Genomic DNA, 21,991 nt, shown 5'->3' on the forward strand with positions numbered 1-21,991 from the left:
CACACATTGAGAGCTAACTCTTACTCCCTCTGCTGGCAATGTAACAGAACAAAATACTCATATAGGTCCTACTTACACAGGTAGATATCTTAATGTCTCACTGGCAGGCTGATTAATTTAAATTTAAAAACACCTGAAAACCAGAACACAATCCTCATCAGATTTCCAAAACTTGAGCATCAACTACTGAACCCTCTAACTGATATATTAGAACTTAGAGAAGGAAAGGGAAGATGCTAAAAGAAGAATGGTTCTTGCCATTTTTGCAACCTTAACATTTTAGCAAAACAAATAGCTGTTAAAAACAAGGAACAGAGATTAGCAAAAAGTAAAAGCTCAAACGTATTAGAGGGAAGCCCTCTGAGGGCAATGAATTTCTCATGCAACAACTATAGGCCTAATTCTGCAAACACTTAAATATATGCATAACTTTACACATGCAGGTAGAAAAGGAGTCCTTGTGGCACCTTAGAGACTAACCAATGTATTTGAGCATAAGCTGTCGTGAGCTACAGGTCACTTCATTGGAGCGCATCCGATGAAGTGAGCTGTAGCTCACGAAAGCTTATGCTCAAATACATTGGTTAGTCTCTAAGGCGCCACAAGTCCTCCTTTTCTTTTTGCGAATACAGACTAAAGCGGCTGCTACTCTGAAACCTGTCACATGCAGGTAGTCCCACAGAGCATAAGTTTATATGTTTGCAGGACTGGGTTCACAGAATAAGATTTCCTGAGCCTTCCAATAGATGCCATATCCACTGATAATTACAGTGAATCTTGGCCAATAGATAAACCCTCTTCAACCAAATTGGAGCAACAAGTGTAAATTTCTAGCCATCATTTTAGACATCTAAGTGGGTTTGTATCTCATGACAAAGTACACAGTGTACAAAACAAACATCTGTTTACCTACTGTGCAGCTTTATCTTCAATTTGAAAAGCAAGTTGAATGAGTGTACTACAGCATAGCAATAACACACAAGAGACTAGAGTGCTTTTTTGTTTTCAGTAGTGTGCCCACACTCAGATCTGCTTGAGTACCTCAGTTCTATTCTCCTAAAGACTCTTCCAGGCCAAGTGAGACCAGGTGTAACAAACGCCCCCTGGGAAAGTTCCAGCTTTTCAATTAGGAATAGGATTTTTCATTCAGGAGCTTCAAGTGTATCTCCCCACAGCAATATTCCTGCCACTGTCTCTCTGGAGCTCCCTCTGCAAGACTGGTGTTTTGAGACCATAGTGTGTGTGTGTGTGGGGGGGGGGGGTATTAAGTGATTTTTGTATTTATAAGTCACTAGAACTGATAGCATAAGCAGTCAATATTTGACAAACAGAAAAACAAGTGCAGCCAGGCACACATACAGAATTTACACACTTTCCACTTTATGCATCCGATGAAGTGAGCTATAGCTCATGAAAGCTTATGCTCAAATAAACTGGTTAGTCTCTAAGATACACAAGTACTCCTTTTCCATTTACACACTGCAGCCCATCCTCTAACTGCTCCACTTAGCAATCAAGAGAAGATCTATCCCTAACACTGCAAATGCTTAACATGTGCTTAACTTGAAGATCTACTCACATGCTTATTGTTAAACATATACATAAGAATTTGTAAAATCAGAACCTTAAAGATCAATCCCAACTCCCACGCCTCTTATCAAGAAAATAATTCCCAGAACCCACAAAATCTGGATGTTTTTTCCCCCCCACAACTGAGTTGTGAAGTTGGAGTTAAATATCCCAGGATGCCCTGTGGTTAGAGCTCTCCCAATCAGCCATCATGTAGTCTCTTTAAAACAAGCTGTTCTGAAAGGAAACCTGCCTTAGAGGAAGAAAAAATGCTGATAGCAAAGCAATTATCTAACAACGGGCCCAAACTGGTGAGTATCTTCACAAATATGCACACAGTGTAAATACTTATTTAAAGCTTAGAACAATTAGCCTTGCTTTAAAATACATGTGGGGCTTGCAGAGTTCTCCTAATACAGAAAGCTGTTCCAGCTCCTGCCTTCTTGTGAGGGGCACTCCCAAACAGCATTCGAGAAATCCCCTGCTAGGTTTTAAAGGATGTAGCCTAACAACAAGAATAAAACTCCCTTCGCACGATAAGGAAGAAAGGTTGGCTGGGTTGTCTAGCCTATGCTGGTATTAGCAGGAGTAAACGCATTTGTATCACAAATGGTGTGTGCCCCGTTGCCATTCAAAGGGCTGCAGATTCAGAACAAGGCTAAAAGATCCCAGCTATGTTTTTAGTCTCTTACATGACACAAAAACAAGACAGTGGGATCTGATGATCTAGTGGTATGTACCTATAACCCTAGTAGGTTTAATCCTACAGACCTTGGTAGTGTGTCTTTCTGTGTCTTCATTCAGCTGAAATGTTATTTTGTAAATTGTAATAGTGTGAGGTCACTTTGTTCCATGTCTGATGCCTGAAATTCTGTTCTCTAGTCCATTTATCAACCTAGACTCTGGACAATAACTCAAGTCTTCAGTAGAAATTGTGTGTGTATGTATGTTTTGGGCATGTTACTGATGTCTAATATATGGTCTTTCAGAATAGCAAGGTGGTCAGTCTGCACGGATTCTCCTTACTCCTTCTGGGAAGAAATATTTCAAAGGACAATTCTGTAACACTTGGATTAGCTCTATTTCTGCACTTCCAGTGTATATAACTGCTCATATTAGCTTTCTTTATAGCTGTCTGAGTAAGTTGGAGACTCGTGTGTTGAGATTTATCAGGTAGTAATTTATCCCAAATCTTACTGTCTACATCAGGGGTTTGGAAGCTAACAGATTAGGTATTAGGAGATTACAAACACTAGGACAGTCTCCTACTGATAAATGGGACGGGATTCCCAGTGAGGAAAATGTTCCGAACCACGGGTTTGCATTTAATTTCTTTGCAATATGTTACTCTATCAACCTTATGCATTTTAGATAACCGAGGAAAATCTGTGGTGGGGGGAAGCTGTCAGTACAAAGAATGCTGTATATTACCCTGCACAGTAGTGCAGGGGGAGTGGAGTGCATAGACCTGTGAAGAATCTGGGGGGCAAACCAAGGTTTGCAGGGGGCAGCTATCCCCCTTGCCGCACAACAAATGACCCCCCTGCTGCGGGTATGCTGTGAGGGTCAGTCTTCTGGGCTTTGAAAACATTAACGCATTAAGGTTTGTTTGGAATTCTAACTCCAGTGCACAGATCAGCTATTCAGAAAAGTGACTCTGCCCTGTGGGGTGTCTAAACTTCTCTCTCCAACACCAAGAGTGCCCAATTTTACCATCAAACTGGGGGTGCCCTCTTCCCAGCTGCCAGCCCTAAAAACTCAGCCTGGATTGTGTAAGTCAGACGAGGTTCTTTCCTACCTGAGCAGCCCACCAGTAGCAAAGTTTCATACAGACCAGATCCTGTCCTTGCTCTAGACCTGTGGAATCCCATCACTTTCAAATTATGCCTCCGTGCCCCCTGTGTAACCCCACCGGAGGCAGTGGGATTGCACAGGTGCCACTCACTGGATTTTAGGAAGCGATCTTGGTGCTGCAGAAGAAGGACCAGAATCCGAGCTTCTGTTAGCTCTTTCCTGCTGCAGGGCTAACAGGACCAAAGAGCAATAAAAATGTGTCCCCATAGTCAGTGATTTATGAGTTTGCATATGAACAAGGACAAGGTTGTGGAAACAGGAGACTTTACTTAAAAACAAAAAGAGCAAAAACCCCACCACCAGACACTCCTTGGAGGAGAACTGCACTTTAAATCTATGTTCTAAGGTACAGCTGTGGCCAGTGGCTATCTTTACCTAATGAAGGTGTGATTGTGACAGCTCCTGTCAGAATATAAATTATTTTATGATACACCCACAGGAGATAGCCATTAAAGTTTCCAGAACTGGAAGTTATTCCAGCTTCCTGCAGAACACTGCAATTTAAAACCTTGTTTGTTTTCTTTTATGGTGTATTTGGGGTTTTTAATCTTTACTCAGAAGGGTTTGTAACATCACTACACACACACAAAGAGAAAAGGAGGACTTGTGGCACCTTAGAGACTAACCAATAGAGCTGTAGCTCACGAAAGCTCATGCTCAAATAAATTGGTTAGTCTCTAAGGTGCCACAAGTCCTCCTTTTCTTTTTGCGAATACAGACTAACACGGCTGTTACTCTGAAACCTACACACACACACTCTCTCTCTCTCTCTCTCCCCGCCAGTTTCAAAGGAGAGGGATTACACTAAACCCCTCCCCTTTTAAAAAGGAAGAAGCCTGTAACAGCACCAGGTTACAAAATCAAACTCGGCCCTTCCAAACCTCAAACTCTACTTATTTCTCATTGATATTCTGTCAGTACAAAGAATATGGGAGATCCCACAGCTGTCCGCTAATAAAAAGAAACACCAAGAACCAAGGTCGCATTCAAATGAAAGCGCTTTGCCTCGCTCAGAAGAGAAAGCCGGTCCTTTACTCCCCTCCAGTTAGCAGCAGCATTATTATTATTTATTAATTATCTAAGAGCCCCCAGTCATGGAGCAGGACCCCACTATGCTAGGTGTTGTTCAAACACAAAAGAGTCCCTGCCCCACAGCTTACAGTCTCAAAAAAACACAGAAAACTGATCTGAAAGGGGACACATCACCCGCCATAGACTTTGTTGATGGTTTGTTTGTTTTTTCAGGTAGCTTTTCCAGAGATTCTCATTGCCTGGTTCCGACATCTCACTAACCCCTAGATCTGGGATGGCTCTTCCACTGGGTTTAACCTTCTAAGGCTCGATTTCTCTACTTAACGTGCCTCCTTTCAAGGTAGCTAGGGCTGTGTCAAAGGCATACAAAGAACCGAGCCCACGCCCTGACCGTCAGGTGCCTGGAAACTCATTTGGCTGCTATTCTAGCATTACCTAAAGGCTGATCCTCTTTGGCTGTGAATTCCAGACTGCTTCTTTTGTACAGGACATGTTGCATGTTCACAATTGGTCCTATCAGCAATTAGCCCACTAAATATTAGAGCGGTCAACCGCCACCCTATGGCGGCCATTTTGAATGCAGCTGACCAACCTCTGTGGACTGCATAGGAGCCAATTTCTGTCAGGGTGGCCTTTAGGCCTCTATTAATCCTATAGCTGCTTCCACATAAATGTATTTGTGGGGCACCGCACTGCTACCCTGTTTCAATACACGTGGTAAATAAAAAGGCTTGAGTTACTTGCCCCCCATTTGTCCGAGCCATGACTAATGGAAGCCCTAAGTAGACAGTATGGCATCTGCTAGTGGACTAAAGAAAGGCTTGCATATGATGAGAGAATGGACTGGTGACTACAGGTGGTGGCAAATGATGCAAACAATGCCCTAGTCCTATGTTGGACATTGGGAACTGGCTGCCCACTGACCATAGCCAGCAGGGCACCAGGCATCAAGGAGGATCGCATTTTAATTCACGGTAAGGATTAAATGGAGACGTGAAAGGTGTGTGTTTGTAGGAAAAGATGCCTAGTAAAATTTCCAAGCATCCTTATTTGGGCATGCACGGCTGTATTATAAGGCTAGGGGGAACCTACATGCAGGCCATCAGAGATGGCGATCCAATCCCTTAGGGAAAAGGTAATTTGCACCCACCCTTTTGCTAAAAGCTTCACTAAGGATCTCAGCCTGAACAGATGTTGAGCAACTGCTTCAGTAACTTGTCTTCCTGAGGATACCATTAAAACAACAAGGAGTCCGGTGGCACCTTAAAAGCTAACAGATTTATTTGGGCATAAGCTTTCAGTCCTCATTGTTTTTGTGGATACAAACTAACACGGCTACCCCTCTGATACATGAGGATACCACTGACCTTCTCTCTTAATCCACTTCCCTCCCTGTCTGTCCCCCATCAGGGATGTATCAAATCTTCATGTTTTAAGATTTTCTAAATAATTTTGAGTCCAGTTCCTGAACTCTGGGTGAGCTTTAGATTTGTTGTCTCCCCTCCCCCGAGGGAATAAAAGTGAACTCGCTCTCTTGTTTGGAGGGCTGGAAAGCATCCATAGGATGGTATGGCCAGCTCTCTTTCGGTGCTTGTGCCACAGAGACTTGTTGGTTCTGATTTTCTTGGAATTTGTGGAACATTTAGTAACTCTATTATGCTGTCATCTGCCTTGTGCACTGGGAATTATGAGATACTTGCTAGTGTTAAGTCACATGTGATCGAATAATCAAGAGACTCTAGAGAGAAAACAAATGCGTGGCCCGTTTAGGGAAATTTGACTTGATAATCGCTTCTGGACTGTTTTGACCTGCTAAAAAAAGTCTTTTTGTAAGGATGGGACAATTCCTATATAAAACCTACCCCTTTCACAAATCCCTTATTGGTTGGGGAACTGCTCTTTTCCGCAGGGTAACTTTTTTTTTTTTTAAAATCCATTTACTTTAATCAAACTTTAGATTTGTCAATAAAGGATCAAAGTCCCCTTTTACAATAACTGGTCTTGATCTTCTAAATATATTGTTTTCTAGAGAAGCAGTTAAGAGAGGGGCGATTCAGATCGAGGCATCTAATCACAGATTTAATTTATAGTCTGATAAAGAAGTAATTGCCTTCGCATCTGATCAGGCAAACAGTAACTCCTGCATGTACTACCACCTGAGACTATATGACAGAGTGAGCATGTGCATGGAAAGAACTACTAGCAGGATTGGGACTTTATTCTCCAAGACACAATTAATTAATTGATTCTGCACCTTTGACTTAAGTGTAACTTCCACCTGTAAATATTGTTTGTAATTAACACAGAGAAGCTAAGCCAATTGTGATCTTCGTGATGTTCTAAGGTCACTCATGACTAATGGACATTCTGCTTGTGTGTTTCTTTTGCTGGAGTTAAGTTTTTATACTGAGACGCCTCCTACAAAACGAGTTATAAAATCTAAATGTACGCTGCCTTCATAAATTGCACCTACTTTCAGTAACTGTAGAAAGTATAAAGAAAAGGAGTACTTGTGGCACCTTAGAGACTAACCAGTTTATCTGAGCATAAGCTTTCGTGAGCTACAGCTCACGTCATCGGAATGCTCAACTAGTCTGAGCTGCTACAGAACTTCCTCACAAATAATTCCTAGAGCAGATGTTAAATCAAGATTGGATTTTTGTTTTTAAAAATCAGGGATGGAGAACCCACCATAACCCTTGAGGAGTGGTTCCAATGGTTAATTACACTCACTGTTTAAATTTACACCTTATTTCCAGTCTGAACATGTCTAGCTTCAACTTCCAGCCATTGGCCTGTGTTATACCTGAAGAGCCCGCTATTAAATCTTTGTTCCACAGGTAGATACTTACAGATGCCCCTTAACCTTCTCTTTGTTCAATTAAATAGAGCTCCAAGAATCTATCACTGTAAGGCAGGTTTTCTAATCCTTTACTTGTTTCTGTGGCTCTTCACTGACCCCTCCCCAATTTATCAGCATCCCTCCTGAACTGTGGACATCAGAACCGAACACAGGATTGCAGTAGCTGTCACATCCGTGCCAAATACAGAGGTAAAACACCTCGACTGCTACGTGAGACTCCGCTGTTGATGCACCCAAGGATTGCATCAGCCCTTGAGCTCCCAGTGCGACATGTTTGGCTTGATGATCCCCAAGTTTTTTTCAGAGTTGCTGCTTCCTAGGATAGAGTCCCCCATCCTGCAGGATTTGCCATGAGATAAACATTAAAATTTTGCCATAGCAAAACACATGTTGTTTGCTTGTATCCGGATTGCTCTGAATCAGTGACCTATCTTCGTTATTTCAACACACTCCCAACTTGTCACCTGTAAGCATTAGCTGTTTGTTTTTTGCCTTCCACTTCTTACATAAATAGTGTAGGGCAAGAACTGATCCCTGTGGGAACCCACAAGAAACAAATCCAGTCAGTGATGACTGCCTGTTTACAATTACATTTTGAGACCTATCAGTAAGCTAGTTTTTAATCTATTTAATGTGTGCCTGCTTAGTTTTATCTTTCTAATTTTTTAAATCAAAATATCATGTGGTACCAAGTCAAATGACTTACAGAAGTCTAAGTATTTTACATCAACACTATTATTTTTATCAACCAAACTTGTAATCTCTTCCCCCACCCCCTCAAAAATAATCAAGTTAGTTTGACAGGATCTGTTTTTCCACAAACCCATGTTGATTGCCATTAGTTATGTTCCCTCCTTTAATTCTTTATTATATGAGTCCCCGTTAGCCACATCACTATCTTGCCCAGGATCAATGACAGACTGTCAGACCTATAATTAACTCGGTTGTCCCATCTATAATTTTTCCTACAGTCTTTTGGAATTTCCTTCATGGTCTAAGACTTATTGAAAATCAACATTAATAATCCAATGAGCACCTCAACTTGCATCCAAGAGTTTTTAAAAAAAGCTAGTAATCTGGCCTCACTAACTTAAAAATGTTTAACTTAGCAGCTGCTGTTTAATATCCTCCTGAGATAGTAGCTGAATGGAAAGTGTTATGATATGACTACATCTGTACTTAAAGACAGAACAGAAATATTTCTGTATTGATAATTCTACCATTTCCATTTAGTAATGAACCACGAGCCTTGTTAGGATTCTTTGTTCCTAATATACTTAAACTCCTTTTTATTGTCCTTAACTTTGCTGGCCATAGACATCGTCTTGTGTCCCTTTGCTTCCCTTATCAATTTTCTACAATAAAATGAGTTATGTTCATTACTATCAACTTTATTCTACTTGTTACTTCATTTTTTATAACTACCTTCACTTCCCCTCTAAGCCAGGTAGCAGCCCTAATGAATGGTGCCCTTTCTTCCCACTGAGGCCTCATGAAAAAGGATCTTCAACTCTAACATTATGTACATTTGTACATGAAACCTGACTAGATGCCCAAAATGCTGCTTTTCCCCCTGACTCTAGCTGCATGGCTGTTTGCACCACATTTATGCAAGCTCAATCCCCTCCTGTATGTAGAGTCCAAACTGATGAAATTGGCACAGTAAGCAGCCTCCTTTTCCAGTAAGTAGGTCATTAACTGAACAAGAACGATCTGCAAAAGCATGAGTGTAACTTGCTGGAATTTTGATCAAGGATGTCCAGCATCTGCTCTGGATGACTCTAAGCTAACAGAAGTAGCTTGGCAAAGAGAAGAGGTTTTTAGCAGGATGGCCATGTTAGGCCACATGCTGATAGGACAGGTGTGATGAAATGTATGAAACTCCAGCCAAGTGCTCTGGATTTTCAGTTTAAAAATAATTTTTAATTTTTGTTTTTTTTTAAAAAAAAAAAGTAAACTACAAAAGGAGCAACTGTGTCCCCCAAATCCTAACACTATTTATTTAAATCTCCTTCTCATTGAATAAGGATGACTAATCACAAATTTTCCTCTCTCCCCACTTGCTTATGTCCAAACTAAGGTAGATTTGGAAGGGATGAGAGGCCAGAAGAAAAGTCTTTAAATGCAATATCCAAGAAAATATGAAACTTAGACTTAATCACCTACAAAAGCTCTGTTACTGTACAGCACAATATTTAAAGCTGTGTAAATCGTGGCTCCTAAATTTGCTTCTAGTATCACTGCAGCCAATAACTCTAATCTCAAAACATTTCCAGACAGGCCTCTAAGCACTTTTACAAGAAATGAAACCCTTTTTTTAAATTATAGCTCTGGCCATGCCTAGGAATTAAAGGAACAGTCCCTCTATTTCCCAGACACTAGATCAGAGGTGGGCAAACTACGGCCTGCGGGCCACATCCGGCCCGCACGACCGTCCTGCCCAGTCCTTGAGGGCCTGGCCATGGAGGCTAGGCCCCGGCCCCTCCCCTGCTGTCCCTCCTCCCCCACAGCCGGCTGTGAGCTCCTGACGGGCCACACGGCGGCACAGCTGCCAGTCCTGCCACTCTGAGCGGCATGACAAGGGGGCAGGGAGGTTGGATAAGGGGTAGGGGGTCCCAGGGGGCAGTCAGGGGACATGGAGCGGTTGGATGGGTTGGAGGTTCGGGGTGGGGATGGTCGGAATGGGGAACAGGGGCGGTTGGATAGGCGTGGGAGTCCTAGGGGGGGCTGTCAGGGGGCAGAGGCATGGATAGGGGACAGGGAACGGGGGGGTTGGATGGGGGTGGGGGCGGTTAGGGGTAGGAGGTCCTGGGAGGGGGTGGTCAGGGGACAAGGAGCGGGGGGATTGGATGGGTTGGAGGTTCTGAGGGGGGCAGTCAGGAGGTGGGAAGTGGGAGGGGCAGGGGCCAGACTGTTTGGGGAGGCACAGCCTTCCCTACCCGGCCCTACATACAGTTTCGGAACCCCGATGTGACTCTCAGGCCAAAAAGTTTGCCTACCCCTGCCCTAGAGACTGACTCATCGTATTGCATAATGTGTATGCGCCTTCTCGGGATTGTACGGGTAGATGGCTAGTCTTTAAAATGCTGATGTTTTACAGACAAATTGACACACAGAAGAATGTGTGATATTAACCCCAGTGTCCAGTCATGAGGCCTGTGGGGGGAGAAAAGAGAAGGCTGCAATATCCAGTAAATAGGCACGCTTTCCCTTCCAGGTGGTCTGAATTATTTTTCTCCTTGGTGACAATAGGAGTGCTAGAGTCACTTTGACTAGCTGCTGTACAAATTGTAAGCCTGCCTCACAAGTCTGAAAGCATGGAACATGTGCATTTCTCCGCAAAATGGTAGCACAGAATTAGTACAATTCATTCCACATGGGAGTTAAAATAAACAAGCTCTGACATCTCTCTTCTTGTATATCCACAATCCAGTGAAGTAAGGGGCTGGAAATGCTAAATCTACAGTAGAGAGACAAGGTGGGTGATTTGTGTCTCTCCCATAACCTGGGACCGCCATAGCTACAACAACAAATCCACAGGACGCAGTCAGGTAACGCATTTGGAAGGAGGGACAAGACAGCGATGAGCAAACAGGGGCAACAAAAGTTAAATATGATAATAGACACAGCGATGCTCAATGTGCCTTCAATGATACATGATCAGGACCTCAGCTGTGTCTCTCTCGTGATCATTCCAGGTCCCATGTTACCTTTTAAAAGTGTTCCTCTGTAACTTGACTTTTAAAAAACTACTTTAAAACATTGTCATAGATATTACTTGTAACTAAAATTGGTACGTACTATTGACAGAAGTATAATTTTCATGTTGACTGGATCCCTTTAACTCCAATGTCTTTGGGCAGAATTAATATTTACCTCTCTAAATCCCTCCAGCCGGTTTAATTGAATATGATGATCTTCACTCCCTTCTCCTAAATAGCTGAAGATATTTCAAGAGGCTGCTAAGTAGTTGTCTTGTTTCACCCCAGAGGTGGCTGCATTTCAGTGGTGAGTGATGTGCTTTTTAAAATATCCCTCCCCTATATCACAGGGTTGCTGTGAGGTTTAAAAGTCATTTGAGACCCAAAAAGAGCACTAGTCTCTACCCTACTCTCTCCCTTTCCCTACTTTATCACTTTTATAGCTCAAATTATTTTAGCATTTCCATTTTCTCAAATACTCATAACCAGCAAGTGGTCTGCAACGCACTGTGCAAAGCTGGTGTCCTAGAAAGTATGTCGGCCATTCCACCCATGCTATTACAGCGTAGTGAGTGACAAGTGGCTCAGAGATCGAAGGACGGGATACCTTATACGCTTTAGCATCCAACTGGCATTTTGCAAACCCTGCTCACTCTCGCATTCCTAAAACCAGAGCCAGCTGGCAACAAAACTTCCCATCAAACATATAAGAAGTGCAAGGGGCACCCTCAGGAGCCCTTCAGCCAGAGCCACTCCTTCTTACCAGCACAGTGTGTTCACAGAACCACTTTCAGCTCCAAAACATGTGGGACAAACGCCCACAGCACCTTTTTCCAGTGGCAACATCTGGAGAGACGACCTGGTGTGAGAGGGTGAGCCCAGAGTATGCACCCTTTTCCTGATCGGTAGGCTTGGCAGAATACACACTCCAGTTAATATTCATATTTTATATATGGTTGTTTTTCAGTAGGGTCATCTATTAATTGCAGTTAATTCATGAGATTAACTCAAAAATTAATTGCAGTTTTAATCGCACTGTTAAACAACAGGATCCCAATTGAAATTTTATTAAATATTTTTGGATGTTTTTCTACATTTTCAAATATACTGATTTCTGTTACAACAACAGACTACAAAGTGTACACTCTTCACTTTATATTTTTGATTATAATTTTTACAGTGGAAATATTTGTGAACAAAAGAAAGTATTTTTCAATTCACTTAATACAAGTACTGTAGTGCAATCTCTTTATCATGAAAGTGCAACTTACAAATGTCGTTTTTGTTACGTATCTGCACTCAAAAACAAAACTATGCAAAACTTCAGAGCCTACAAGTCCACTCTGACCTACTTCTTATTCAGCCAATTGCTAAGACTAACATGTTTGTTTACATTTACAGGAGACAATGCTGCCCACTTCTTATTTACGTCACCAGAAAGTAAGAACAGGTGTTCCCAAGGGACTTTTGTAGCCAGCATTGAAAGGTATTTATGTGCCAGATATGCTAAATATTCATAAGGCCCTTCGTGCTTCGGCCACCATTCCAGAGGACATGCTTCCATGCTGATGACGCTCGTTAAAAAAATAAAGCGTTAATTAAATTTGTGACTAAACTCCTTGGGGCAAAACTGTATGTCTCCAGCTCTGTTTTACCCCCATTCTGCCATATATTTCATGTTCTAGTAATCTCGGATGATAAGTGAGCACATGTTGTTCGTTTTTAAGAACACTTTCACTGCAGATTTCACAAAACGCAAACAAGGTACCAATGTGAGACTTCCAAAGATAGCTACAGCACTGCACTCAAGGTTTAAGAATCTGAAGTGCCTTCCAAAATTTGAGAGGGATGAGGTGTGGAGCATGCTTTCAGAAGTCTTAAAAGAGCAACACTCCAATGCGGAAACTACTGAACCCAAACCACCATAAAACAAAATCAACCTTCTGCTGGTGGCATCTGACTCAGAGGATGAAAATGAACATGCGTCAGTCTGCACTGCTTTGGATTGTTATCAAGCAGAACCTGTCATCAGCATGGATGCATGTCCTCTGGAACGGTGGTTGAAGCATGAAGAGACATGTGAATCTTTAGATCATCTGGCATGTAAATATCTTGCGACGCTAGCTACAACAGTGCCATGTGAACGCCTGTTCGCAATGTCACCTGAAAGTGAGAACAAGAAGCAGGCAGCATTATCTCCTGCAAATATAAACACACTTGTTTGTCTGAGTGATCTGACCAAGAAACGGGACTGATTGGACTTGTAGGCTCTAAAGTTTTAGATTGTTTTATTTTTGAATGCAGTTATTCTTTTGTACGTAATTCTACATTTGTAAATTCAACTTTCATGATAAAGAGACTGCACAACAGTACTTGTATTAGGTGAACTGAAAAATACTATTTTTGCTTTTTACAGCGCAAATACTTGTAATCAGAAATATACAGTAAGCACTGTACACTTTGTATTCTGTGTGGTAATTGAAATCAATATATCCAAACATCCAAAAATATTTAAATGGTATTCTATTATTAACAGTGCAATTAATTGCAATTAATTTTTTTAATCTCTTGACAGCCCTATTTTGAAGCCCTTTTTTTTTCTATTTTTATCTATTTACATTTTCCAGTTGTGGGAAACTGCAGGGGATGGCCAAACAATGATTTTGAGACGTTGAGATTCAAAAAGTTAAAGCAGAAATTGTCAACGTTGCATGTCAAAACATACCAAATAAATATCCTTAAATCTAACTCTACAAAGTCCTCAAGCAGCTTTTTCTTACTTTGCCTATATGTACGTTTTGATTATCCTCAATGGAAATATTTTTCATCGGTTTGCGTGAGCAGTGAAATCAACTTTTACCGACACTTACCAATTAAAAATCTAATGCTGCCAAGGCTACCGATAGGTAATACAGAGAGTGATGTTGGAAGCTGCTTTATCAAAAGCACGGGTATAGTGTCGCCAATGGCATCTGCTTAAGTTAATAAAAGAGAGGGGGAACCCTAAACTATAACCACTCCCACTTAGTCAGCTGTTCAAAATACTGGTCAGTTCTGTGTTATAAGTGATTAATAGCCTAGGAGCAATCTTCCACTCCTTAATCTTCAGTTTCACATTCTGTTTTCTCAACCCTATGAAAATTCCTTTTGATAGTTGTGAGAAAACTGAAATATCTTCCTTTGTCGTCTGGGAGATTCACTCAATTTTTTAATGCACAATGTGTTCTCTATTCTTAACACAGCTCCGTTAGCGGGGCCAATCACATAATAAAAAATATATTTTACTGTTCCATACAACAAGGGGAACCATAATTAACCCTCTTTGAAAAATGGGGGGGGGGAACCCTACAAACTAAAAGGGCAGAATTCCTGCAAGTAACTTAACATTTGCAGCATTTGCCCAACTAGACAAACTCGCTAGTTTCAAGCCTCCTGGACTTACACCAAGCATTACTTTACGCTGCTTTTGCAAATTCTCTCCTAGCCAAGTGCCTGTAAGGACAATATGTTAATGGCAAGAAGTTCTGAAATAGCACAGTGGAGAAAACGTGGATATTACATAACTAACCTGAATCTTTACATAGCTTAGAAGAGGTTAATTTTATACCAGCAGAAACCCATAGGGGTGCTATACACAAAGATGATAAACAGGAGTTGCTATTTTGTGTTACATCTGTTCAGTTGCTATTTAGAGCAGGAAAAAAATTAAATGAACAATGAAATATAAATAAAATGTAACGTTCAATATGTGCACTTCCTTTGATCAAAGTCCATAAGTACATATGTCAGTGAGTCACACGTGACTAGCTTCTCATAACATTATCTGCATCGAGTTTTAACTTGATTTGAAAGAAAACAAACAAACAAAAAAACCCCTTAAACTTGAATCACTGAAATGCAGGAACTGGGCTCTAAGTATATTTACTATCTCACATGGTGATCTCAGTATAGGATTGTGATCAGAACTTCTCTAACATAAAAAAAAACACAACCGAAAGTGTCTACAGGGTGGTTTTTGTTTTTTAATATGGATTTAAAAAGTAAATATAACACATTTATTCAGACTTGCAGCCTCTGACTTTCATGTGTTTAGCAAGGAATCTATGTAATAAGGGATTTCCTCACTTTTTTTCTGTGATATCCTATTAGTTGTGACAGCCATGTATTCCATATCTGGCACTGATTCTAATTCTTCTGTACTGTAATTTCCTCAAACAGATAATCTTCCATACTATTTTGCATACATCAAGGTGGAATTAACTTCTGGGATACAGAAATGATACTTGCATATAATTCTAGCCTTCCAGTTCTTTCTGTTCATTTTTACTGCATTTTCTTTACGGTAGGAAATAATTCCATACATACGAATGTAGTTTTAGTCTCTTGAATAACAAAAATAAGGAAATCATGTTTTCCCAGTGATTTGCTTAATGTTTGAGATACTAGAATTCTGTACCTTCTCGTGCCTTCTTAACTTGTATTTTACCTGCCACAAAACTTTTGAATTCTAGCACTGGAATTCTGAGCCTTAATATGTTTATAAGCACATATAATGAAAAGAAATCTGCATAAGACTTACCTCTCAATTAACGAAGGAACTTTACCGAGGATGGTCTCTACTCTCAAATAATCTGTTGGCGACACATTTTTGATGGAATAGAAATATTTTATTTCCAATTACGTACATCTAAAAGGTGGTATCTAAAAATACCGATCTTTCATTTAAACCAAGGACAAGACTTGATATATGTATATACAAGAGAAACTTACTGACCAATCTCTTTTCACTGCATTATCTCCGTTGTGAAGAAAGGCACCAAAACCAAATAAAATATAATCTTAGTCAACTTTTCAGAACAAGTTGTTGGAAATGACTTGAGGGGGGATTCTAGAGTTGAAGGGCAAGAGCTATTCAATAAATTTTTATTTTGACAAGCCTGGAAAGGTAAAACTTCATATCCAATATTAAATGATCTAACATGTTATGCCTTTATTTCATTCTGAAGACTGACTATTTCAATACAGTTTCTTGAGGTAGGGGAAGGCTGTTGATGACTCAATTCAAAAGTAATGTAAACTTAAAGGCACTCATATGATGGAGTGGGATGGATGGAAAAGGGATTCAAGAATGAGCCTATTCACTGAAATAATGTTTTGTGGGTTGGCTACTTGTCCACTCCATTTTATTGGTACCGAAGGGAACTGACAGGGCTATTGCTGGGAAATGCAAAAAGCGAGGTTAAAACCAGAAATGGGCTGCTTTCCCTTTACTAGGCATACTTGCTTAAAAGTCTTTTTCTACTAGGCATCTGGTCCTGCTTGATCAGTTTTTCCAACTCTGTGGCTGGGGGAATCTCAGGAAGAACCCCACCCCATCCGCCTTCCATCCCTCCATTCCCCCCTGCACATGAGGCAGGATCCCCGCATGAGCTATAGATCAGCATGTTGGGGGTCTCATTAGTGACAAGTCCTGTGAGCATCCTCTTGTTCTATTTTATCTGGTCAAACTTCTTTGCCTCCTTCTGTTGGAAACTTTTCTACACTTCTCCACTTGGCTGGGAAAGATGATTGCAGCAAATCCAAATTAGGAATAAATTACATAACCCCTCTGAATCTGGTACAAAAGGAAAACTGGTGGTGGGGGAAATATGAGCGCAACCCCTTGATTTAAAGGATAAACTTACCCTCTCACCCTGTCCTTTCCCATTGCACTTAATCAAAGTGTATTGATTGCCACTAAAGTTGCGGGACAGACTGCCCGAAAGTCCTCGGATCACCTTCCCAAGTGTCCGCGGCTGGCAATGTCTCTAATCCACCCCCAGAAGCTACCTGATGGCTGCAAAATGCAAGACTAAGCAGCCCCCATATGAGAGCCAAACCAGCCAGCTCAAAGCTGCATCTTGTGTACCCAGGAATCTCGTTGCTGACAAATATGTGCAGTGACTCCTACTTATGCCATTCGAGACCTGTCTGAGACGTTTACTGCAGTTCGCCAGCATTTTTACAATTTAAAAAAAAAAAATCGCCCACAACTTCCCCCCCTCCCCTTGGGCTACAAAGCAGTAGGAGTCCTGCACAATCCAAGATTTACAAAGAGAGCAGGTTTCAGAGTAGCAGCTGTGTTAGTCTGTATCCGCAAAAAGAACAAGAGGACTTGGGGCACCTTAGAGACTAACCAATTTATCTGAGCATAAGCTTTCCTGAGCTACAGCTCACTTCATCGGAAGCTTATGCTCAAATAAACTGGTTAGTCTCTAAGGTGCCACAAGTACTCCATTTATTTGAGCGTAAGCTTTCGTGGGTTACAGCTCCCTTCATCGGATGCGTTCTCTCCAAGTCCCCAGTGCTTCTAAAAAATAAGTAGTACCCCAGTCCGCCCCCAGCCTGTTTTAATGGTGAAATAAAACAAAAGCCTTCCATTGCAGATTCCCAGCGATCTACTGTCACCCTCGCTGCCTCTGACCAAAACTTACCAAATATTAAGTGGGGGGGGAGGGGGAAATGTCGGTGGAAAATGATCTCAATGCTGGCACCAGAACAATACTTTCTCATGGAAACATAGGTATATATTTAATTCCGAGTAACTCCACTCAAGTTTCACCTTCCATCCCCTGAAGAGACCTTTTTAAAAAAAGTTTGGTTTAATGCTGCACTTGAAAGTATCCGCAGTTTGGATGCATTTTGCCTATTTTGCAAATGTATACAGCAGTGCATGCATGTGCTCTTCAACATTCTTTATCTGTCCTGACTGTGCAAAAGGCAAAAAGAGCTCGGTAATCCCAGCAGAAGAATGCAAATAACGTCAATGCACAGCTGAACTGCAAGCCCTGCCTTACAGGAACTGTGTGTGTGTGTGTGTCTGTCTACAAAAAAGGCACATACTAAACAGGAAATGCAACTGAAAGCAATTGAAAGCCTCAAACTTCAAAATGCAATTGCATCCCGAAAATTGCATTCATGCACTTGAAAATGCATGCGTGCTTTTTTGCATATTTTGCAAGGAACAGAAGTCGGATCCTTACCTCTCGGCTGAGACATTTTCCCCTTTGCTTTGATGGGGGAGGGGAGCACAAAAGACTTTGCCTTGCCTCTCTTCTGTAGCTAGTTTTGCAACAAAGATGCAAACTGCAAGCGCTCAATCTTCATGCAACTGGAGTTTTTCTGACTTGCTGCAGCAGATCTCTTTGCAGAGAGGGGCGGTGCAATTGCACACCTTGCAAAACAGATTGCAAAGTATTTTTTCCCCAATTGCAATGGAAGGGAAGGCTCTGCTGCACCTACATGATGGGCCAGGGCTGGCAGCTAAAAGCTCCAAACTTGGATCTGAGTATCTTAGTGCGCAGACGTCCTTCCTACGAGCACCGCGGTGATCACTGGGTAATGTAGTTTCCCGGAGAAGTCCATGGAACGCTTCCTTAAGGGGGAGACAGTTGCTGTGGTGCATTGCACAGCACAGTCGATCTGGATGCATTGCAAAAAATAATCGTCTCGTTCACACGGCAGAAATCGGCTTCGCCACAAACGACTGCACGTCCTTGTGCTTACAGGGAGTGTCACGGTAACAGGAGCCTTTGAGTCAGTGTGGCTTTGATCAAGCTGGGGGAGATGCAGATTACTCTCTCCTTAGTTACAATATTCCTTTGGCGATTGTGTGCATTTTTCTGTTTATGGTAGTTAATAATAGTCCTTCCTTGTTATGCATGTTGGTACAAAATCCAGCAGCCTGTCTGCTTAGCAACACAGGGTGACTAGAACACATCTCGCCAATGCTTATTCACTGGCTTCCAGTGTAGCACAGTCCAGTGATGGCTTTGGTCCTAACGCCCTGACAATGACAAACCATGTCTTCTTCCTCCAGCAGCCTCCAAGGACAGCCATGTTCCACTGGATCAATGAAACCATCAGTCAGTAGGGGGCAGCTTGCTGAGCTCAAGAGCTGGAGCCCGATCATGGAATTATCTCCCCCAGGAAATAAAAATGTCCATGGAATTTACTGCTTTCAAAACTAAGTGCCGGACTCATTTCTTCAGTTTGGCCTTCGCTCTGTTAGTGTTTGCATACAGCACATTGATTCGCTGCCACCCACAAAAATAAACACCATGAATTTACAGTCTAGTTATGCTGTTTCTCCTGTGGAAGGAAAAAAGAGATTACTCCAATATTTAAATATGTAAGAGGAAGGGAGACACTGGTGCATATATGCTGCAGGTTTTCAATAAAGCCATTTGGAGGCAGTTCAAGGAGACAGTGCCATAGAAATACTTCATTTAAAAAAAACCTCCACCCATTTAACTAACACATCATTGGGAGAAATCCACTCTTTGTTAAAGATTCAACAACGATTCCCCTTTCAGTTAAGGCTATAAAATCTCCCACTCCAGTTTTCCAATAATTCCTCCAGCAAATACAGAGGCAATCAGACTTGATGTTTACTGAAATCTGTAAAATCTGAAATTTAAAAAAAAAAATCAACCACCGAGAAAAATAATTCTGAAAAGAGGAATGAAAACGATCCAAATCTTCCCTTTATGCATCATAAAGAAGCAAAAGGAAGGGTACAAACATGTTTTCCCTTTCATCAGGCCTGTATTCAGGCATGCCCGTCACTGTTATTGCATCACTGATGTATTAAAAACTAATCGTGCTCGTTTCCTTATATTTCCTTGACCTCTCTCTTCATACAAAACATGTGGTATCCAGGCTGTCAAATTTTATTGTGAAGTCCTCTTCATATCATGGGAATGAATGGCTCTATTTAGAGTCCTATTCCATTCATTTTTTCAGGTGGTGTGTCAAGGTCTGACATACAATTTTTCAATTACAAAGTTCTCATAATGAGTAACTATTTTATGGAGAGAGACTCTGAACTCAGACAGTCTTTAACCATCTGGGTGCTCTTTTTAATGTCTTTATGTGACTCTGAAAAAACAAAACAATATTATGGTATTTTCTTGAAGAGCAGTAAGCCTGCTTTTCTGCTGCAATTTTATTCAGAGTGATCATGTGTGCTTTGGTTTTGGTTTTTCTCCAAAAAACAACAGTTTTCAATAACTCATATGCTGCATAGTGTATTTTTATAGAATAGTTTGTAATAATGAGACAATAGCATTAGCTACATTAGAATACTTTTTAAAACTGCACCAGTATAAAAGTTAGGATGTGATAGTAATGAAGAAGAACCTAATACATTCTAGGTTAAACTATTATCTAGGGGGCTGTAAGTGAATATGGAAGTTTAACACTGTTTTGAATAGGAGGACTTGTGGCACCTTAGAGACTAAACAATTTATTTGAGCATAAGCTTTTGTGAGCTACAGCTCACTTCATCGGATGCTGCTACTCTGAAGACTGTTTTGATTGTGATCTTGCTTCTACCAGGGCCCTGATCATGCAAAGATTTACCCTCATGCTTAATTTGAGGTCAGTGGAACTGTTCGTGTGCTTAAATTGTGTGTGTGTGCACCTGTGCATGCAGGATTGGGCACAAATCAGGAATAAAACCAGTGAGCTCTGCATCAGGGCCTATGTGTCTCCTCCAAGCCGCTTACAGCCCAGACATACATTAGCTCAAGTTAGCCTAGCTTGAGTGAGAACGGTCACACTGCAAAACCCTCAAGCGGCCCAGAATGATTGTGTGCGATGCGCAGAACCACATAAGTTGAATTTAAAACCTCATTTAACGCAAGCTAGAGACTTTTGTGCGTTGTCAGGAGTTGGGCTATGGGCAACTCCTGACAACGAGTTATACCTCAAAATAACTCGAGTTATACCTCAAATTAACCCGCAGTAAAGATGAGCCCTTAGTTAGGAGGAATAGAAGGTACAATATACCGAGGAAGGGAATAAATGTCAACTTTAGCTGTTAATTTCCTGTCTCTTGTCAGATTATTCACTTTTGGTTTGTTTTGAAGACGTCATTCCAAACTTCCAGATCAATATATAGGGTGGTTTTTTGTTTTTGTTTTTTAATCTTGTACTAAGTAAAAAACTGACAAACCCAGACAGCTGCTTATAGGTCTCTTCAAGGCGATCAGGTAAAGTCTTCATGTTGGACAGGTTTTTTTTAAACTGCATATGTTATGTTGATCTGCTGTACCAATGGCAGCTGGGTCAACCTGCGTAAAAGCTGTCCTTATAGCAGCATGCTGTACACATTACATGCAGCAAAATGCCTCACTTTAGAGTAATCATTCTCCAAAATGAGGGTCAGCTGTGGTCCATTTGGGATGAAGAGAGAGAGTCTGAATCACAACTGACCTATGTCTACACTGCAATCAGGAGGATCATATAGATATACCCAAGGTAGCTTTGATCGAGTCAGCTCATTACACATAGCAGCATAGCCACGTTGGCATGGGCTAGCCACCAGAGTATGTAGCCCGGGGCCTGAGCAGGATTGTGCTCAGCTAGCTAGCCTGAGACGACACCCGCGCTGACATGGCTACGTTGCTATTTTTAGCGAGGGGACGCGTACGCGTACTGCAATTGTACCTCCTCCGTGTCTAGGCCCACCGCTATCACTCAGGTCCTCAAAAATAAATATTGCCAAGTGACCCTTCTTCAGCAGATCTAGGAGATCTTATTCTGGATGCAGACATCAGTCTTAGGGATGCATATTAATGAGAGATCCTAGTGGATGTAATTCTGATCTATTCCTGTGTAAATCATGCCTTCTCCGTCTAACTGATCCATTCCAGAAATTATTTATAAAGACCGTAGAGTCTGCATGGAACTTTGCAAACCACATAGGAGCAAGTTCATCCGTGGTGTAACTTATTGGAATTACACCAGGGATGGATTTGGCCCATAATTAATATAGTTCCCTGCCTGGGGAGCTTACACACTCAATTAGGACACAATACAATTAAAGTGTGAAGCACACAGGTGGAAACACATGGTGCAAATAGATCAGAGATGGGTGAGCTCTTATTTTCTCTCCTCTTTTTTTTCTTTTTTTTCTTTCAGGTGGATA

At 41.4% G+C, this 21,991-nt stretch overlaps 1 protein-coding gene across 2 annotated transcripts in view; it reads right to left on the reverse strand.

Moving 5' to 3' along the window:
* MAP2K6 (mitogen-activated protein kinase kinase 6) overlaps nt 1-18,310 on the reverse strand; it is a 103,780-nt gene extending 85,470 nt beyond the window's left edge. For both annotated transcript variants that reach the window (XM_077834080.1, XM_077834079.1), the window contains exon 1: nt 18,042-18,310. In XM_077834080.1, the coding sequence (XP_077690206.1) occupies nt 18,042-18,057 (16 nt within the window). In that variant the 5' untranslated portion in view covers nt 18,058-18,310. The remainder of the gene's footprint in view (nt 1-18,041) is intronic.
* Between the last annotated feature and the right edge of the window lie 3,681 nt (nt 18,311-21,991).

The sequence above is a fragment of the Eretmochelys imbricata genome, chromosome 14 (genome assembly GCF_965152235.1).
Source record: "Eretmochelys imbricata isolate rEreImb1 chromosome 14, rEreImb1.hap1, whole genome shotgun sequence".
Taxonomy (NCBI): Eukaryota; Metazoa; Chordata; order Testudines; family Cheloniidae; genus Eretmochelys; species Eretmochelys imbricata.